Source organism: Etheostoma cragini, chromosome 5 (genome assembly GCF_013103735.1).
Source record: "Etheostoma cragini isolate CJK2018 chromosome 5, CSU_Ecrag_1.0, whole genome shotgun sequence".
NCBI lineage: Eukaryota > Metazoa > Chordata > Actinopteri > Perciformes > Percidae > Etheostoma > Etheostoma cragini.
This window is the reverse complement of record NC_048411.1, coordinates 2,482,165-2,501,606: the sequence shown is the minus strand read 5'-3', so window position 1 is coordinate 2,501,606 and position 19,442 is coordinate 2,482,165. Positions and strand designations below refer to the sequence as shown.

At 38.7% G+C, this 19,442-nt stretch overlaps 1 protein-coding gene across 1 annotated transcript in view; it reads left to right on the top strand.

The window, feature by feature from the left end:
- Window positions 1-19,442, top strand: part of arid3c (AT rich interactive domain 3C (BRIGHT-like)) — a 76,710-nt gene that overhangs the window by 56,377 nt on the left and 891 nt on the right. The window contains exons 4-7 of the mRNA XM_034871038.1: window positions 8,744-8,927; window positions 11,727-11,971; window positions 16,202-16,483; window positions 19,151-19,240. Of these exons, the coding sequence (XP_034726929.1) occupies window positions 8,744-8,927; window positions 11,727-11,971; window positions 16,202-16,483; window positions 19,151-19,240 (801 nt within the window). The remainder of the gene's footprint in view (window positions 1-8,743; window positions 8,928-11,726; window positions 11,972-16,201; window positions 16,484-19,150; window positions 19,241-19,442) is intronic.

Genomic DNA, 19,442 nt, shown 5'->3' with positions numbered 1-19,442 from the left:
TACTGTATCTGAAGTCTCTTTTAGATAGACCTTAGTGGTCCCTAATACTGTATCTGAAGTCTCTTTTATATAGACCTTAGTGGTCCCCTAATACTGTATCTGAAGTCTCTTTTACATAGATCTTAGTGGTCCCCTAATACTGTAAATGAAGTCTCTTTTATATAGACCTTAGTGGTCCCTGTTACTGTATCTGAAGTCTCTTTTATATAGACCTTAGTGGTCCCCTAATACTGGATCTGAAGTCTCTTTTATATAGACCTTAGTGGTCCACTAATACTGGATCTGAAGATCATTTGCAGGGTTCAAGATTAGCAACATCTACCAGCCTAATGCTGGTAAAATATGCAAGTGCCTTAAAGGGAATAAGGGGGAAACATAGAGAAGAATAGCAGAAGATATTGCTTTTTAAACCAAACCGTAGCAATGTAAATGTAGCCAAAATCTCTGTGACCTGCTGGAAGAGACAAGAGCAAATATTTGTACTGTTCCTTTATCCCTTGGTGACCTCTGTGAGCACAGATGTGATCAGCTTTGTCTCTAGGAGACACTTTGGCATTCAGAGGCGTCCTCCCAGTATGATGACTGATCTGCTTTTATTGGCCACATACAGTGTAATGATGTGTTTGTCCCATGGTGTGTGAGGATTGAGCTGGCAGCCGCTGGTTTTGTTGGAGAAATAGATGCGTGTTTAGACCTTTCCATAATATGAGGAAGTTGATCACCCAGCAGGCACTACCAGTTACAATGACTGTCTATTTTAGGAGCGCAGGGTTAGCGTGCCATACTTTTGTTATCGGGAATTCCTTGTTCTGTACACAATGTTTTACACGTCTGCAGAACCATTTGTCCTCACCTGCCTGTCCTCGATTTACAATGCAATGGACTTGGAATGTAATTCTATGACATCATTTGAATTGTGCTTAAGTTTGATATCAACTTTATTATTTCCTTGTTTAACCAAAGCATTGGCCCCTGTGCAATGTACATGTCTTTTCAAATAGAAACGTTTACTGGAATATTAAATGTATTTTTCTCGCAGAAAACTTAACATAGAATACATGAAATTCTGATAATTGAGAGCTGAAATCCAGCTCTGTATCCCCAAATTTAGATCTTTGTCATATACTTCTATACTACAAATTGAAAGCGATATATTGATTTGTATTTATTGTTGTCTAAATATTGCCCAGCCATACTGGTATGTTTCAAACCTAAATCATCCATTAATGTTCTTCCCTTCATCAAAGTGTGAATTATACTATGCAGCTAGCAAATCACATGTTTTGTTAAAATAAAAGCAACTATAGACACAAAAACTGTTTTTTTATAATTTCACTCGCCCTCTCGACAAAATTAATAACATACAGTGTAACATGAGTACATATCAGAATATGAAGCCTTATTGCTTGTTGATTGTTTATTGCTCACCTTTTTGTTATCATCTCTGCTCGCTTGGAACCATGATGGAGATGATACTAAAAATGGTTAAAAAGTACCTGTTAAAGGCAATTCGAGCAGTTACCATGTAATGGATTAACGCCATATAATAAGTAGCGGTTTCATTATTTCCCTTCACCCACATTATCGGTGATTATTTATCAAAACTCTCATTGTGTAAAATTTTGTAAAAGCACCAATACTCAACCCTATGATATCGTCGCAATAACAATAATGATGTCTTTGGTCAAGTATATCGTGATGTTTGATTTTCTCCATATAACAGATAATATGTCACTGTAGCCTATATATGAAGGCTGTGGGAATATTCTAAAAAGTCACATTACATTGGCCCACGGTCCAGCTGTGTGCCGTGACAGCTGGGGGAAAGCACACGTTGATGAAGTAATGATGTAGTTGGGTGGTCACTTGGGTTTAGAGACAGTATGGATTGTTGTTGGAGCGTTCAATTAGAGATTGATTTTGGACTTAGTGTAGGGAGACATTGTCAGTGTCGAGCAGATCAGCAGCCGCCCATCTCCAGCGCTCGCCTCTGACGGCTGTGAGCAGAGTGGACTGCTCCAAATATCCCGATCAATGTTTCCTGGAAACATCACTGTCCTTCTGTAGTGACAAAGAAATGCCAACCAGGCTGGCTTACTGAGCACAGATCCCAGTGAAAAGTGTCAAAATAAAGTGCTCTTTAACATTGCTGATTTATTGGCTGGCTGAATCCAGACTACAACAATAACAAGGCATTGGGTTTTCCTCTCTAAGCTGGAATGTCACTAGGTTTTGGTCCACATTGTCAGTAAGATGGAGATGTCAAGTTTTTGTACATTTTCATTTTCACATTGCATAAACTTCCCCTGTTGTGTTCATTTATACTTAAATATGCCCCCCAAATTTAAGGACAAAATACATAAGTTGTCATTGCCTTCCAAAATGACACATTTGAGGTTCTTCTGATCTGAAGTTCTAAGACACATATTTGATCGTTCCTCCTTTGGTCCTGCTGGTTGCTACTTTGTCAAATCGGCCGGTGCAACACAGAGAAACTGTCGGAAAAATGATTTCATGTTTAGGGGGGCTTCATGATAAAATGATGTCAGGTGTTAAGCCACTAACAGAATAATTTATAATACAGTTACCATCCTACTAAAGCCAAAGTTGAGGATATACTGTAGTCGAAAGGCCAATGGCTTGTTTCCTCAAACAAGTCCGAGCTCATTGTTCTCCCGGTTCTCTTCCTTTCTTCCCATTTACTCCTCCTCGACCAGTTTCAAATTAAATTGTCTGAGTGGATTCTCCTTGGTCAGCTCAGCTCAGGGACAGGCTTTAACAGTGAGTATGGATCTAAACTGGAGGACAGTCCTCCTCCACGCCTGAAAGCACTGGTCTCCAGTGACCTTTGGTCTTGCATTTATTAATAATCTCATCGGTCACAATCTCCCACGAAAACATTGAAATAATCTCCCTTCTGGACAATCATGTCAGAAAACAGCTAATGTTACTTTTATTAGGGTTGATTGATTCATCTTGGGCAATGTACAGGCCTACAGTTCAGAATCAGAATCAGCTTTATTTAGGTATGAGGACACATACGAGGAATTTTTCTTTGGAACATTGTTGCTCAAGATGTGCTTAGACATACAAAACCTACCACAATAACGAAACAAACAATAAATACACACTAATTTATACACACTCTAAACAGAAACGACATAGAGGCAATAGTGCAATGAGGAGTCCAAAGTATGCAGGAGTGAATTGGGATAGGTATTATTTTAAATATGGAGCATAGTGCAAAGGATGCTGGAATAAATAGTATTATGTTATATTATATATATATATATATATATATATATACACAGTATATGACCAGTGTGAACAGTATTAACACCTTTGAAGTAGAGAATGAGGTGAAAAAATAATAATTAATAAGTGAACTCTGTAAACAGGTGCTGTTTAGAGACTTTTGCTGGGTGGTTGCTAGGTTATTGCTGGGTTATTGCTGGGTTATTGCTGGGTTATTGCTGGGTTATTGCGGGTTATTGCTAGGTTATTGCTAGGTTATTGCTGGGTTATTCCTGGGTTATTGCTGGGTTATTGCTGGGTTATTGTTAGTTGCCTAGAGTAAAATAGCTTTCTGTAAAATAGCTGTAGCTGTATAAGTAGTATGAGGGGTTAATTAGTGTTAACTTAGTGTAAATTTAAGTCTGAGTCCCTATATAAAGCACAATAGTCAGTTTGTGGAATAAGCTCTTGGAAAAGTTGTTAAAGTACTTCTACGGAAGAGCAACCCGGTGCTGGAATAAATGGATTTAAATTGAGATTCTCCCCCAAAAAAAGTTTAGTTAGTTTAGTTGGTTTAGTCTTTAAAACCCAAATAAGGAAAGCAATGCTAAATGTGTACAAGCTACAGGTAAGTACAGAAAGTAAATATATAAATGATGTGAATGTCGTCTTCGTGGATCCACATTGCCTATTAGTGGAGATTAGTGTACAGCTAACTGCCAGCTCACCTCCCGTCCATGAGACCTTCTGCGCGGTGATACGGTTGGCGGCTGTCGTTTGGTAGAAAGAAAATAGTCCCCACATGAAACTGTTTAAAACCAAGTCTTTGTATTTTGTATTTTTTATATATAAATGACAATACACATTAACATTTCTGTAAATGTTCCAGTGTTAGCCAGTTGGCTAATTTTTAGCTGTGGTCCTTTGGCCAAATGATTGTAGACCATGGCAGAAAGAAGCATAAAAAAAAAAAAAAAATCTTAGGTTAAACATTAATACAGGTTAAAAACATACCCATAGCAATCAAAAAGACACAACACACACAAGGCGAGATCAGAAATACAAGCCTTCCCTTTTTTTGTAAGCCATGCGTAACTGCGCTAATAAGATGGTATAATAGTTAAAATACAATTTAATGTTATATACATACCCAAGTAGTGCTGAGCAGGCTATATCTGACACAGGGCAAAGCATCAAACATGTTAGCAACAGATCAAAAGTGATAACAACATAAAAAATGACCCGGAATTAAAAATCATCACAAATCTGACTTTGCATTACCTTGAGTAAGTCATAACCTCACCACAAGCCATTTAGTTCTATTATATTGGAGAGAAGGGAGACATCTCTGATATGTCATATATGATATGTTATGATATGATATGTTGCGACAATGGGCAACTCACACCAAACCTATATAAACTGATATATATTACTACAGGTCAGAGGAAAAATAGGTTTTGTTGATTTTGGGTTGCACTGTCCATGGCATTACACTTTTTATAACTGTGTTTTTAATATTCATTCAGTCAGTTTTAGCGCCACAGCAGTCCCTGGACTCAAGTCTACGTACAGGAAAAACATTCTAAGGAGATTCTGTAATTATTAATATAATTTGTCTTTGTTCACACTTCAATCCAGACAAGGCAAGCAGTGTCTTGCTTCCTGCCGCATCCGTTCTGTGACGGAGATCACCAACATATTTTCTCTTGTCAGAGACCCTTAATGGCTTGAATCATGCAGCAGATGGTCCCAACCCCTTTGTGATGGTTTTGCAGTCTTGGAAGTAGAGACATGGAATGCTCCTTGAGAGATACCATCAGACAATGGCTGTGATGGCCTCCTTTGTGTGTTGATAAATACCCTGGGAGATTTACTGTTGCCTCGGGCTGTGGTTATTAATTGATTATTATCTCGGAGGACTACCATCAGCACTTTTTCTCAATCAAGTCAACTTTTGTCCCCAGCTTAATTGCTTAAGAATACTATGTGGCAGAAGAAAAGGCTACTTGAGAGTCACCTTAAAAAATGGCCGAGTCTTCGATCGCTGTGTCACTAAATATTCCTCTCTACTTCTACTGCTGCTGCATGCTACTTTCACCTTTAAGTCGACTTTCTTTGTTTTTTATGTTTTTCTCTGTTCTGTAGCGGAGTCTTCACACAGCTAGCACAGTGGATGCTCTGCAACTGTTTGTAGGAAGAACCAAAAAAAGTCTCGGCATCAGTATTGATACCCACATGACATTGTGACCGTGGGGCTCCACATAGCGGCCTCTCAAGCCAAGCACATAAAAAAAAAAGAATTTAAAACAACATTTTAACCCTTGTATGGTATTTGGGTCAAATTGGCCCATTTCAAATTTTTACAAGAAGAAAAATCGTACAAATATACCTTTTTTTTTCTACTTGAAAATCAACGGTCTTACCTTATTTTCTGTGATAAGCTTGTATTCCTGACTCAGTTCAGAAAATTATTCTGGACATGACAGCTTATGTTTTTTCCAAGATAAGAATGATCACATAGTGGATTTTTAACATGAATTATAACCTTATGACAATAAACCAATCCCACTTCCATATTTAATTGTGTTCTAGTAGAGACTGATTGCATTCACTAAACATATATGTTATCTCAATTGTTTGAAATTGAGACACAGACCATATTTATTAATAGATTTTGAAGTAAAATTTTATTTCAGAATTGTTTTTAAAACCCAAAATAAGTCAAAGGTTAATTTGACCTGCGGGATACGAGAGGGTCCCGAAAGGGAAGACGATACAAGGGTTAAAACATTGTAATTCAGACATTTCATTTTGGTCATCATTTTAATTTATCCATTTATGTATATATGTGTATATATAGTATGGTATACATGGTTTTAGCTGCTAATCCTATATCATTTTTACATTATAAGACATATCAGGCTATGATTAACTCCCCCCCCCCCCCTACATTTTGTGAGTTGAACAGAGGTAGATAAACAGTTGGTTTCCCCTGTGACGCTGCATTAATCGTTCATTTCATGGGTAAAAAGAGCAAAGTCAATGAGGAGGAGAAATTCTCATCCCATTATTGGCTCGGAGGTGCAAAGTGAGCGCATCAGCGATGAAGCCAAGCATAAAGATGATTACTGCACTACCAGAGGCCCTGATGCTCCACATTGTTCCAATTACAAACTCCTTGTCTCTTTGCAGCTGAGGGATTAACTGAAGACGACTGTTAGACTCTGTGCAAAGTGGATTTCTTCCGCCTTGTCCACCATTGCTCATTGTCATTATGATACATGGCCTGATTAGATAGTGTTTGCTGACAAAAGGCCTCCATACTCACTCTTTTATTCCTTATATCTCTTTCAGGGAATCAGAGAGCCAAATACATCACCCTCGGTATTGAAAGCACATAAATCTTGTTTTAAGAGGCTTGTCTCTCCTCAGATTCTGTCAGACAAAGGATGAGGTTTTTATTTATTACCGCAATCCTTGTTTGGTTGGCTTTTGTGTCTCCATGAAAATAATAGTTTTAAAGATCAGCACAGATGCACATTATAATCAGTGTAAATAAAGCTAAAGCTGTAGGAGGAGGGTGGAGGCGAGTTTTTTTGTCACTGTAGATTTCAATTCTTTAACTGCATTAACTGCACTTTGTGTATATCCTGTAACGTAAAAAAGAAAATGCTCTCATTTTCTCAATTTTACAAGCAAACACTTTAAATGTACTAAAAAGTAAATAATATAGACATATACATCCCTTGTGGAGTCCACTGAGAGTCAATTGCCCTCGTGTTAAGAGTCCTTCGTGTCCAGGTCCAGGAGTACTATGAAAACTTACATTTTAAGTATTATTTAACGTTACCTGTACAATGTAGAGTCTACATGCCAGCTTTTTAAAGCAATTACAGGACTGTGAGTTGTTGTAATGCGTTACTTTCCCCCTCTGGTGTTGTCACAGCAGGCAGTGATTGAGAAGCACTGTAGAATTCATTTCAATTTCAATTCAATTTTATTTATAGTATCAATTCATAACAGGAGTTATCTCAAGACACTTTACAGATAGACCACACTCCAGAATTTACAAGGACCCAACAGTTCTAGTAGTCTCCTCCAGAGCAAGAAACAGTGCGACAGTGGCGAGGAAAAACTTCCTTTTAGGCAGAAACCTCGGTCAGACCCAGGCTCTTGGTAGGCGGTGTCTGACGGGCCGGTTGGGGTTAGAATAAAGAGTGGAAATAACAAAAATGACTTATAATAAGAATGACTTTTGCGTCTCTGGAAAAATCCTCCATGTTCTCAACTGACAACGATCTGTACGCACAGCCCTCGACAGATTGTCCAGGTCAGCGTTCATGTTCATAAAACTCACCCCGGTTCATAAGTGAGGTTTAGAGCTGTGAGTTGGGAGGACATTAGGGCCTCTGTGGGGTTATAACTTGCATTATGTATCTTTAGGGTTTTTGTCAAAGACTTGCTTTACTATACAATATGCACAACGAGCAACAAAAAGAATGCAACTATTTTTCATCTGATAACTTTCACAGAAGATCAGTTTCTTGCTTGTCCTTTGAATTGCACTGGGCCATTTCTTTAGACCAACTCATAAGCTTCATGCCTGTTGTGAAGGCTAATTTATTACCTGCTGGAAATATTTTTTGTCTTCACCACAGAACGATGTCGAGGCGCTGCAGCTTCAGATTTACTGCTGCCATTGTCTTGTGAGGAGAGGGAAACATCAATCTTTTGTTTTAATAGTGTCTCATTCGTTCACATGCCAGCACGGCGAAATAAAGCCGTAATTACTGGCCTTAATTGATGTGGTTTTACCACCTCAGACGATACTTCAGAGCTCCCCCCCCCCCTCACTGTATAGGCCCCACTGCTGTTGTTTGCACTATATTTCTGCAGCTATTGATCGCTATTATGGTAAATCCGATGGGCCCAATGGAACTCTATCAGCAAAATGCAGGTTAATTATCTCAGGGTCAACCACTTTGGAATCTGCACAAAGAGCCGGCCGTTCTCTCTTTATTGCCTAACATTAAATTGCAAATACAAATTATTGTCTCAGCCTCTTTATTTTGCTAATAAGGGGGCAGGTTGGCAGCCATTATTAACAGATTACCACAGGTTGTATTTATGAGTTTTAAACAGGTACGGGATAATCTATCTGGGGTTCTGTTGTTAATTACTTTTTGTGAACAGCTTCAAAGTTTGTCGTCTTCCATAATTACATGAGATGAAACGGTTTTATCACTTAATATTTGCACATGTTCTGAGATCCTTTCATCCTGTCACAGTATGAATACATGTATAATCGATGAAGCCGTTTCCAGTGGATGCACAGATAAGACATTAGAATTTTCTTTTGGAAAGTTATATTTGCTGCTGTTAACAGAGCTGTCATACATTTGACTGGTTTGAGATAAATTGGCCTTATAAGAAGGTGCAGAAGTCTATTGATGGGAGGAACCAAGTTAATGGAATTGATTGTGGATATTGTGTTTGCTTTCTGCAGGGACTCCAGTGAATCGGATTCCTATCATGGCCAAGCAGGTGTTGGATCTCTACATGCTCTACAAGCTTGTCACAGAAAAAGGCGGCTTAGTGGAAGTCATCAATAAGAAAATATGGCGTGAGATCACCAAAGGCCTTAACCTCCCTACCTCCATTACCAGTGCAGCTTTCACTCTCCGAACACAGTGAGTAGGAGCACGGATGATAACCCCAGATGACTGATAACCTGCACTCACACTGAGTGTTCCATGTGTGTGTCCAATAAGCCTGGAGCAATTATAGACAGGGTTCCGCTGGGTTTTAAAAAGTCTAAAATGTCAAGCTTTTAGGCCTTAAAAAGTCTTAAATTTGCTCAAGTATTTTTGTTCTAGGACTTAAATAAATTTAAACCGGTTTTAATTTTCCTACGTCCATGCAACGCTGCCTTATACACATTTTATTTTTAATTCTGTGCCGTTTTAGGTTTTTTCACTAGTCCAAAGATAATTTCCCTGTATAAGGACTACAAATGAGTCCAACTTGCAACTTATATTGCAGCCAATCAGCTTCCGTGTTATTGGCTCGAAAACAAAATGTAAACTGAATTTAGGGCTCAATTGATTTGTAAGAAAGGTCTTACATTTAATTCATAAAGGTTTAAAAAAGTCTTAAATTTAAATTGGTTGAACCCAGTTAATTGCTAACATTAGCTAAGGTCGTAAGAGGTATGACTGGGAAAAAAAATACAAAGTTTTATGATAACAAAGAGGCGTGGTTTACTTCACAGGCTGTGTATTTATGTTAGTACATCATCTGGGTCAAATGATAAGATGGATCATGGGATTCATTCCAAAGTTTGAAAAAATAAGTATTTATTAGAAAGATATGCCCTTGATGGGAATCATTTCATTTTGAGGGGATCCTTAAAACAATGGAAAAAACTTTTTTTTTATATATACAAAATACATTCACACATACACAGCACTCCCAAGCTTGACTGCTCCAACACCAACTGATACATTTTAAAAGTAATAATAAAAAAATACATAACTAAATACACCATAAGTTTGTATGCATCCCAAAAGTGCGTCTATCTACAATAGACACACAAACAAGAGCCAACACATTTAGGGGGGGGGGGGGGGGGGGGGGGGGGAATTAAGAATCCATGAGAGAAAAAAAGAAGACAAAAAAAACAGTTTCCTGTCAAGTTAGAAGCAAGAGCAGGTTGATCATACATAACTAAAGACAGATGCCTTAAAAAACATAGAAATGAGGTAATCTATCTCATCCCTCAATAGATGATAAATATTTTTAAATTTGACTAAAGGGGAAAATTATGTTCTTCATCGCAATTTTTTTCTGAGACGTAATTGGCCAGCAAAACTGTGACTTGTTCCAGCTCTAGCGTCCGAGACATATCAGGTGTTTTTATTGCATCTATGATTTTTTGTTTCAGGCCTCTGTTGCTTTAATTCATCAGCTATGATTAAAATATGATCTTTCCTGTTCTTGAAATGCCTTTTAAAGGCTTATTTGATTACACATGCCCAGACAGGTGAAAACCACAGTCATCTTCATTTCCTGCCGCAGTGCTAGACGAGTGGTCTTTACCTGCCAATCCCAGCTGTGATTCATGGTAATTACAGCATTCTCCATGGCATTTAATCTGGAGTCTCCGTGTTGTTGGACTGCACACGAAACCTCCCCCCACAGTACTGTTTCAGGAGTAATCTGGAACAATTCAATTGTTATAATTTAATGACGTATATGTGAGTCGTTTGAAATCTTATAACCTTGTATCTTCTACTTTCTGGAACTAAATACTGAGGTTGATGTTGTTTAAGGGGAATAATAATTAGGGATGCACTGATTTGATTTTTTCCGTCCCAATGCTATGGTCCGATACCGGTGTTTTAATTATTAATAAGCTGTGTCCCTCGCTGTGTGGGATCATTCGTTCATGTGTAAGGCGACATCAGGCTTGAGTTACACATTGATTTACTAAAATAATATTAAATAATAATATAAACAATAACTTAACAGATGCAACAAATACACACATGGATGTACATGAACTCAATTACAATTCTTTGTTTACATAAATAATAAAAATAAAAATAATAGAATTAAATAAATCGGTCTCATTGTCACTGATTAACAATCCAGCTATTTGCCAGTATTGCTATCAATGCTTCGCTAATGATAATAAGATCATTTTGGCCAATTAGCTGTTACTTCAAAAGATTAAAAAAAATAAAAGATGTGAAGTTTTTTGCCAAAACATGTATTATATTGGATATTTTTATGAATCTCGTTTTAGGAACCAATTTACCTGCAGTTATACAAAGTATCTGTACTGCTAGAACAACACACAAATCTATATTGAAGGAATAAATAAGATGTTATTTTATTTTAGATTTTGAAATTCACACATATTTTTTCTGCTTTGTACTTCAACTGCTGCACTGCAACTTCCCTCGGGAGAAATCAACTTATTTTTTTTTTATCTTATCTTAAATAATACAACATTGTGCATATACTGCACAGCATGTACAGTAGGTGGTAAAGTCACCCTCAAAAATATACCATTGACATTCACTAACAGGAAATGTTGCATGTTCCTATGCAAGAGGGGTGCAGAGCAACAGAGTCCATAGGGGGCACCCCATACATTTTAAATTCCAACACGCCCAAATTAAGCTGCTAAAGGCTTTTTGACCAGTGGAAACAAACATGTTCAGTTTTAGTATTCCTTTCAATTTTGTAACAGCATTGAAGGAAAACCACAAATAAATATCCAAATCCAAAAGAAAATGGAACACCTACCAAACAACATCAGCATAGTCGGATATTGGGTTCCAGCCCTACTTCATATCAGTAATGTATGTTTTGGGGGTGGACCCCTAGACTTGGACCTGCTAAGCCCGCGTCCTTGTGTGACACAGTCAAACGTAAAATCATTGATCATCAGTACATGATTGAGTTCTTCTACTTCCCTGCAGGTACATGAAGTACCTCTACCCGTATGAATGTGAAAAGCGGGGACTGAGCTCCCCCGGGGAGCTTCAGGCAGCTATCGACAGCAACCGGCGGGAAGGCCGTCGGCAGAGCTACGGCTCGGCCATCTTCAGCTACTCCCCCGTGGGCACCCCCTCCCTCCTGTCCTCACCAAAGATGCACATGTCCCACCTGTCTCTGCCCACGCACAACAGCGGCCATATCTCCCACGTGCCTGTCATCAAGAAAGGTAACATGGGACCAGAGGTGGAAACATTACATTACATTACATTACTCACATCAATGAAATTGAGTAGTTTTTTAGTGTACTTCTACTATTTTAAATCGTTTTTGAAATATGTAATTTTAATGTTACTTAACCCTTGTGTTGTCTTCCCATCAACTGTGAACTTTTTTTTCAACGTTGTTGCTTTTTCCCACATTTTGTCATTTTTTTTCAATGTTGTGGGTGCTTTTTTATGTTTCTTAAGTTTTTTCCAACGTGTTTTAATGTTTTTAATGTTGACATTTTCAGTTAATTTGACCAAGGACAACATGAGGGTTATGTATGTTTTGACATCCGTTATGGAGTAAAAAAAAAAAAAACAGTGAATAGAAAAATCGCATTAACGTTGTTTTGGCAAAGTAACTTTTAAAATACTCATATTTAAATGTTTTATTTCTTTAAATTTTTTAGCTTTTTGAGTTTGTTGTTTTTCAAGGTTTTTCCAGAGTTTATTTCACTTTGGGTTAGAGTTAGCCCTCTTATCACAAAAGAAATTATTCATATTAATAAGTATAAATATAATATTAAATAAGTTTAAATAAAAAACCTATATCTCCCACTGCTGAAAAGTAACTAGGAAACTTTTACTCAGAGTACATTTAAAATGAGGTATTTTTATATTTTCTTTTTATAATGGTAATTTTACTTGTACTTTAGTAAAAGTTCATCAAAGTAATTTTTACCTTTGTAGAATTTTTTTTCCACCTAGACAACACAATATACAACTCACAATAAAACAAGACAATAGTACTGTTTGACCGTTCAACCGCAGAAGAAGAGGAAGTATAGTTATCATATTATCATATTTTAGTAAGCTTTCTGTTTGCTGTTGGCGCCCAACCTTACACTTCCTATCGTATACATGTATTATATATATTTCTTCCCACCCTGCTGCTCGCACTCTTTTTAACACAGGTACTCTTTCAATTCAACAATTCATTCAATTGCAGCTGGTTCAACTGATACACAAAAACACTGGATCTAGAAGCAGTGGTGTCACAGGTTGGTTTATAGCTTTTGGAGCCAAAACGTGTAGAAAATTACCCAAATGATTGGCACTGCTTGAATAAAGCAGGCACACTAGAAACTTCTGCTGGCCATGCCAGCCACTTCCTGTTTAGCACTCCGCCAACTTGAAGGATTAAATAATTGTGACTGATTGGATCAAATTCTGATAGTGACATAGAGTCATTGTGGTGATTGTCGTGATGCTCAGAAAAGACTTGCAGACTTCTATTACCCCATGTAAATCGCTGGGGGAAAGTCTTTTGCCAGAGGGCATCATGTGACATTTGGCAACGGTTTGGCAACAATATTGAGTTTCCTTCAAAGTCCAGGGCCCTTCCTGGGGGCTCCAGTTTGTCATCTGGCCGTCGCCATCTTGGTTTTTTTGACGTGACCAAATTTGTACAAGATTGTGGCGTTGGGGAGGATGATGGAGATAAGCCAGTGGTGTGTATGTTTTCAATGGCGCTGTGCTAAGCTAAATGCTAGGAGGGGATGATCTGTGGATTTTTGCCTAAAGTATCCCCTGCTTTATCGTCTATTTCAAAATGAATGGGACCATGATTTTACAAAATCAACATCATGCTGTATTGACAACGTAAATGGGACCATACAGTTATGGAAATGTTTAATGAGGTAATAAATCAAGTGATAAGTAGGCTCAGTTTCTCACAGACTTGTTTTTGGAGCCAGTGGAGTCGCCCCTGGTGGAAGTTACAGAGAACGCAGCTTTAAGAAGCTTCAGCTTCACTTTTCAGACCAGAAACGCTCCGTCCATTCTTTTTACAATCTTCGGTTCTACTTTTTCTTTTGGAGAGTTAAGCAACTGTCTATAAAACTCTAAGCTTACTTTGCAGATGTTTCACATTAAAAGCACGGCTGGAGCCCCCTAGAGGAAAGTACAAAATGTGTAGTTTTGAAATTTGGGTGAACCAACACATTGTGCGGTGTAACTTTTTGCAAATAAATCTGGCACATAAGCATGCAGTTGGTTGGATTATTCTGGTCATGATGCAATCAGCAGGCCAGATCCTAAATAATCAAATCCTTTTTCTGTCACTCTGAAGGATGATTCATTTCCTCCTCATGAATACTTTGTCCATGAAAAGGTTGCACATGATGTATTACAGAGACAACAACATCTTTTTGAGAAATTGTTGCGTGATTACCCGACCACTTAAGAAGAAGTTAGTATGTTCACTTATCAGAAATAGATGTCACAATAGTTGCCTTCTTTCTGTTCATTCATACTCATGCAACTTGTGGGTAGTATGGTCATTCTCCAGCAATAGGAAACATATTGCAGGACTTCCTCATATAGCACCACCATTTCCTGAGACACATTAGCACCACGAATAGCTAACAACTTATGTTAGTAAGGTCAGTGTAGATAATTTGTATGGTTTTAAACTTGAATGTGATCAATTATTTCAATTAACAAATGGAATTATTGAAATATTCCAGCATCCTAGAATAGAATAGAATAGAATAGAATAGAATGCCTTTAATGTCATTATACACAAGTGTAGTATCTGTACAGCGAGATTCAAGCAACCCTTTTGCAGTGTCAACACAAAGTATAAAAATTATAAAATATGAAATATAAAAATATAAAATGTAAGTAGTGCACATTAATGTGGCAGGAAAATGTGGTGCACAGTTCTGAGAGCAACTATATACATACTATATATAAAATAGTAGAAGTATAGAGGGTTTGTATACACATTATGCAAAAATAAGTTTGGTGTATCAAAAATCCTGAGTGTTAAATATAGCACAGTAATGAGATTTAGTAAATGAGTATTAAATATTGCACTGTAATGAAATGTGATACTAAAGGGTGTGTGCTTTGTCTCATCATCAGCACCATGTGTGCCTCTGTTGGACACTATATATCCCAAGGTGGGCGACCACTGTGGCTCCAGCCCACAATACCAACAAAAAGTATTCTTTAATCTTTGAAAGTAGCCTATGCTAAACCATATTTATATTTACCACATGGCATGGCAACCTGCTAATATTGAGCCCACACTAGCATGTTGGCTGCATCTATGATCCTGTCAAATCACCAGAAACTATCTCATCTCACATAGCTGCTGACTAGCCATAATGGTAGTGTAATATCTTAAAGATCTTACACTATCTGTGACAAAATTACGTAACTCCCTGTTATTGGCATTGCATAAAAATCAGCAGAAATTGTCAGCCACCAGAAAGCAGAAATGTAGGAATGAAAATGTCTGTGTGACATGCATTATGAAAGTAATTTAAAATATGCACAGGGACGAGTATATGTCAACCAAGACCAAATACAATTAGTGAAAGTTTAATGCACAGATTAATATCATCAGGTGACAGGAGCTGTCACATACAGCCTGTATAAGCATGCGGACGTGTTTAGAGACAGCTATCATATTATTAGTTGCTAGACCCTCCTCCACAGCGCTGCGGAGGAAGGTCTGGCTAGTCCACACGGCCTTCCTGGATAGGAGAAAAACATCCTCTGGTTTATTGGCATTTCCTTAAACCAATTAGAATTGTCTTGGGCGGTGCTAAGCTCCGGACGCAGCCACGATGCCTCTGCTAAATAGTCTCAGGAAGGAACCTGTTTTTGGTGGAACATGTGTACGTTCAGAAGTAGTTTTAGTCGTCAACAGAAAACTCCAATTGGACGGATAGTCTAGCTAGCTGTCTGGATTTACCCTGCAGAGATCTGAGGACCATACCATAGTACTCAGAAATTAGAACGAGGTTAGAACGCCTACATAGAGACAGAGGAAGGGGACGGACATCCGGCGTGACCAATCCCAGAAATATACTCAGATTCTGGTACTTATTAGCTCTAACCTGCCTCTGGTGATGGTTTTGTGGGGATGAATGTTGTATTGACAGTTTTGCAAAGTGACAGAACTTTTCATACGCAGGCAGCCCACCCAATACCAGTGGAGAAAAGTGTAGGGAGGAGGGTTTTTAGGGCTGTGAAAATTGTGACATTTTAGTTGACAAGTGATTGTCAGAGAAATTATTGTGATTCACACAATCGATCGAGTAGATTAGAATAGAACGCCAACGCAAAGAAAGAGGACAATGTCGGTGGAATTTCCTGCGGCACCGGAGCAATCCCAGAAATTAAACATCATCTATCCTCATCTGAAACGATCACCTTCTTAATAGTGTTTTTCTCTCCAGAGGAGTCCATGATGGCCAGCTGTCTGCCCAGCCGGTTGTCCCTCCCCATGTCACCCAGCGGCCATCACGCAGCAGCCGCGGCCGCCCAGGCCGCCGCGGCCCAGGCCGTCCAGGCCGCGGCCCTGGAACAGCTCCGAGAGAAGCTGGATAGTGGTGAACCACCAGAGAAGAAGATGATGATGGTGGCAGAGGAGCAGCAGAGGATGATGCAACACGCCCTGCAGCAGAACCTGCTGGCCATGGCCACGCAGCTGCCCCTCAACATCAAACTCAACAACAGAGGTCAGTCCACGGATCTGTGTGGAGTCCAAATGTTCTCTTTCTCTTCTCTGGAGCTTCACTATTTGCAGAAATTCAGTAGTATTTATTGGTGTGGCCAACATTTTAGAAATACTTCAACACATTTTTACTCCCATTGCGTCAAAAAGCAACATTTTACACGTCAGGTGCCTTTTGCATTTCTTATTGATGCAAAAAGTGTCCTTAAGGTTTTTGAGTCTGTATCCAGCACTGAGAACCGCTGATCTGATGTTTTATGCGTTGGGAGTGAGAACGGGTTGAATACTGAGGTCAGTTTTTTCCACTGCAAGCCCAACAATTGGTAGAAAAAGTCTGTACATTTGTCATCATTTCATTCCCAAAGCAACTTTTGTGTGTAAATGTAGAAAGTAAACTTCTCCTTTGGTTGTTAAAAGCCCCAAATTCCCTGAAACAATACCGAGGACATGACCTCTGTGTCCTCGTAGGTAACTCTATGGCTCAATAAGAGCTATTGTCGTGTCTGCATGGGTTTGGCTATGAAGTATGACATGGCAGATATTATAATAGAGGCTTAAGAGAACTTGGAAACAGAAGGGGAATCTTCAGGGTTAAAGCTCAGCATAGTACTGTTTGTCTGTTGATTCCTCTGCATGCAGCCAAATGGGCAAAGAAGATCAGAGACTAGACAACAGACTGGTATTTATGCTATTATACCATACGTGTTCCCTTAGACACTTAAAGGCAATACTATGTTTGTGTCTACACAGTCGACGAAAAGTCTGATGATTACATATTTTGATTTTTGTCAACACATCTCCTGAAAAGACTGAAATCAACACTGAATGTATCTGCGAACAAGTTATGTGCCTGATAGCTCTTCTTCCTCTGTGCCATAAAAAGTCATCAGCGAGCCACACTGCTGCCCTGGCTGACGTCATCACCATCATCACCATTCATCACCATCAACACACACACTCTACTTTACTCTGACTCAACAACACACTGTCCTGCTGCCACAAATACTCACTTACAGCAGCAAATGTGGATTCATCCACCGCTGAAAATAGTCCCCCAACAAAGTCGCTATTTCCTCCTGTATGACTTAAAAGAAAAAGCTACCGTGACCAGCTCTCGGAAATCACTGAGCCTTTAAAAAGAGAAGAAAAAAATAAACTATATATTTATGTTTTATCTTTAGCAGGACCCAGTGGGCTTGAGAGACAGAGACAGAGTAGTGAAGTCAGAAAGCATTTAGAGACAGACTAACACACGGTGGATTTGATCTTTTAATGAGATTTGTTACAAACTGGGCGGAAGCTATACTTATACAGTATATAATATATAATATAAAACAGAAGCGCTGGGTATTGTTCAAAAATGTTTGATACAGATACTCATACTGTGACTTACGAATGATATAGATTTATAGATAGGTATATAGATAGATTTTATAAAATCAATTTTAACAAACATTACACGTTACGGCACCAACCTTTTGTGTTATTTATTTTTTACCTCCGACTACGTGAGCCGTCTCTTTGTAATGTTGAGTTTTCCCTGCGTGTCTCTACGACGTTAGACAGCCATGCTGCGTGCTGATTGGCTCAAAGATGCTGATGACATTCACTCCTTCGGTATTGGAATTTGATATTAAATAATGAGGCATTTTTCGAGCCTAAAAAGGATCAAAATCGGGTACCCAGCCCTGTAAAACAGCTAAGTCTGAGATGAAATCTTCTGTTTTCGTCCAAACATTCAACAAGTGTCAACCTGATTTGGATGTATAATTTAAAATCCGGTGTGAGTGTAATGTCGATGTTGTATCAGACTCAAATGACGGTGTGTCTAGCTAATGGCCCTGCCAGAGATGCGGTTTGGGATCCAGCTGTGGAACGCCTGGACCACTAATGTGCACATAGTTCATCATATAACATGTGCAATTTGAAGCTCAGCTCCATAGATAGTTATGAAGAAATAGTTCATACCTCTTGACCACAGGGAGAATCTAGCTTGTCATGAGTAAAAATGCCCATGTTGCTGGGCTGTGGCTGCAGCCTGCACGGCTCGTGACAAGCCATAAGTCACATATGACTTAATGATAGAGGCTAAAGGAAGAATAAGGGGCCTATCTGCTCAAGTGTGATATCATTTCTGTCTGCATCACTGCCTCTCTCATATTAGTCATAATAGCAGGCTTTGCACTTGATACGGGATGGAGAAATGAGTGAGAATCTTTCTCTGGTTAATTCCCACACTGGTCGTCTGGCTCTGGCCCTCACATATAAACACTGTCATTTAAAGATTACATCCCAACACTATTATTTGTCTCCACCCAGATGCACTTAGACGGATAAATTTGTGTTTACAGATGGTTTGATATCACCGCAGCCCGCTGAGATTACTTAAGACATTTCTGTTATTTCAGAAAGCACTCACATTTATTCAGACAAAGTTTTTCCAAGTGTGTTCTGCTGTAGGATTCATCCATAACTGACATGTACAAATGGCTGTAACATCTTTTGACAGTTCTTTCTCTCGCAGAACGCTTTAATAAAGCTCCCCTTATCCTGTCACTCTCTGAATTATCACCAATACTCCAGCGGGCGCTCCTCTTGCTTCTTCTGTTCCCTTTCTAAATGCTCCTATTGAGTTTTTCTTTCTCTCGTTCTCTGCCTCCTCTCTTGACAGATGATAGACAAGAGACCGCATTGAACCTGTCTACCAACGGCATTAGCAGCATCAACATGTCAATAGAAATAAATGGAGTTGTCTACACAGGTAAATAGAGGGGCCGTTTGCTGATGTAATTGCAGGCAGGAAATTCAATAAGTTATAGCAGCACCCTGGTGCTTAGTCCTCTACACAATTTGATGTCTTTGCTATAAAATCCATCGTAATGAAGTGGCAGTCCAATAGAGTTAAAAAAGTTAAATATCTCAAAATTGGGCCTGTGGATTTGAGGTCGATGGGGCTTATTGTC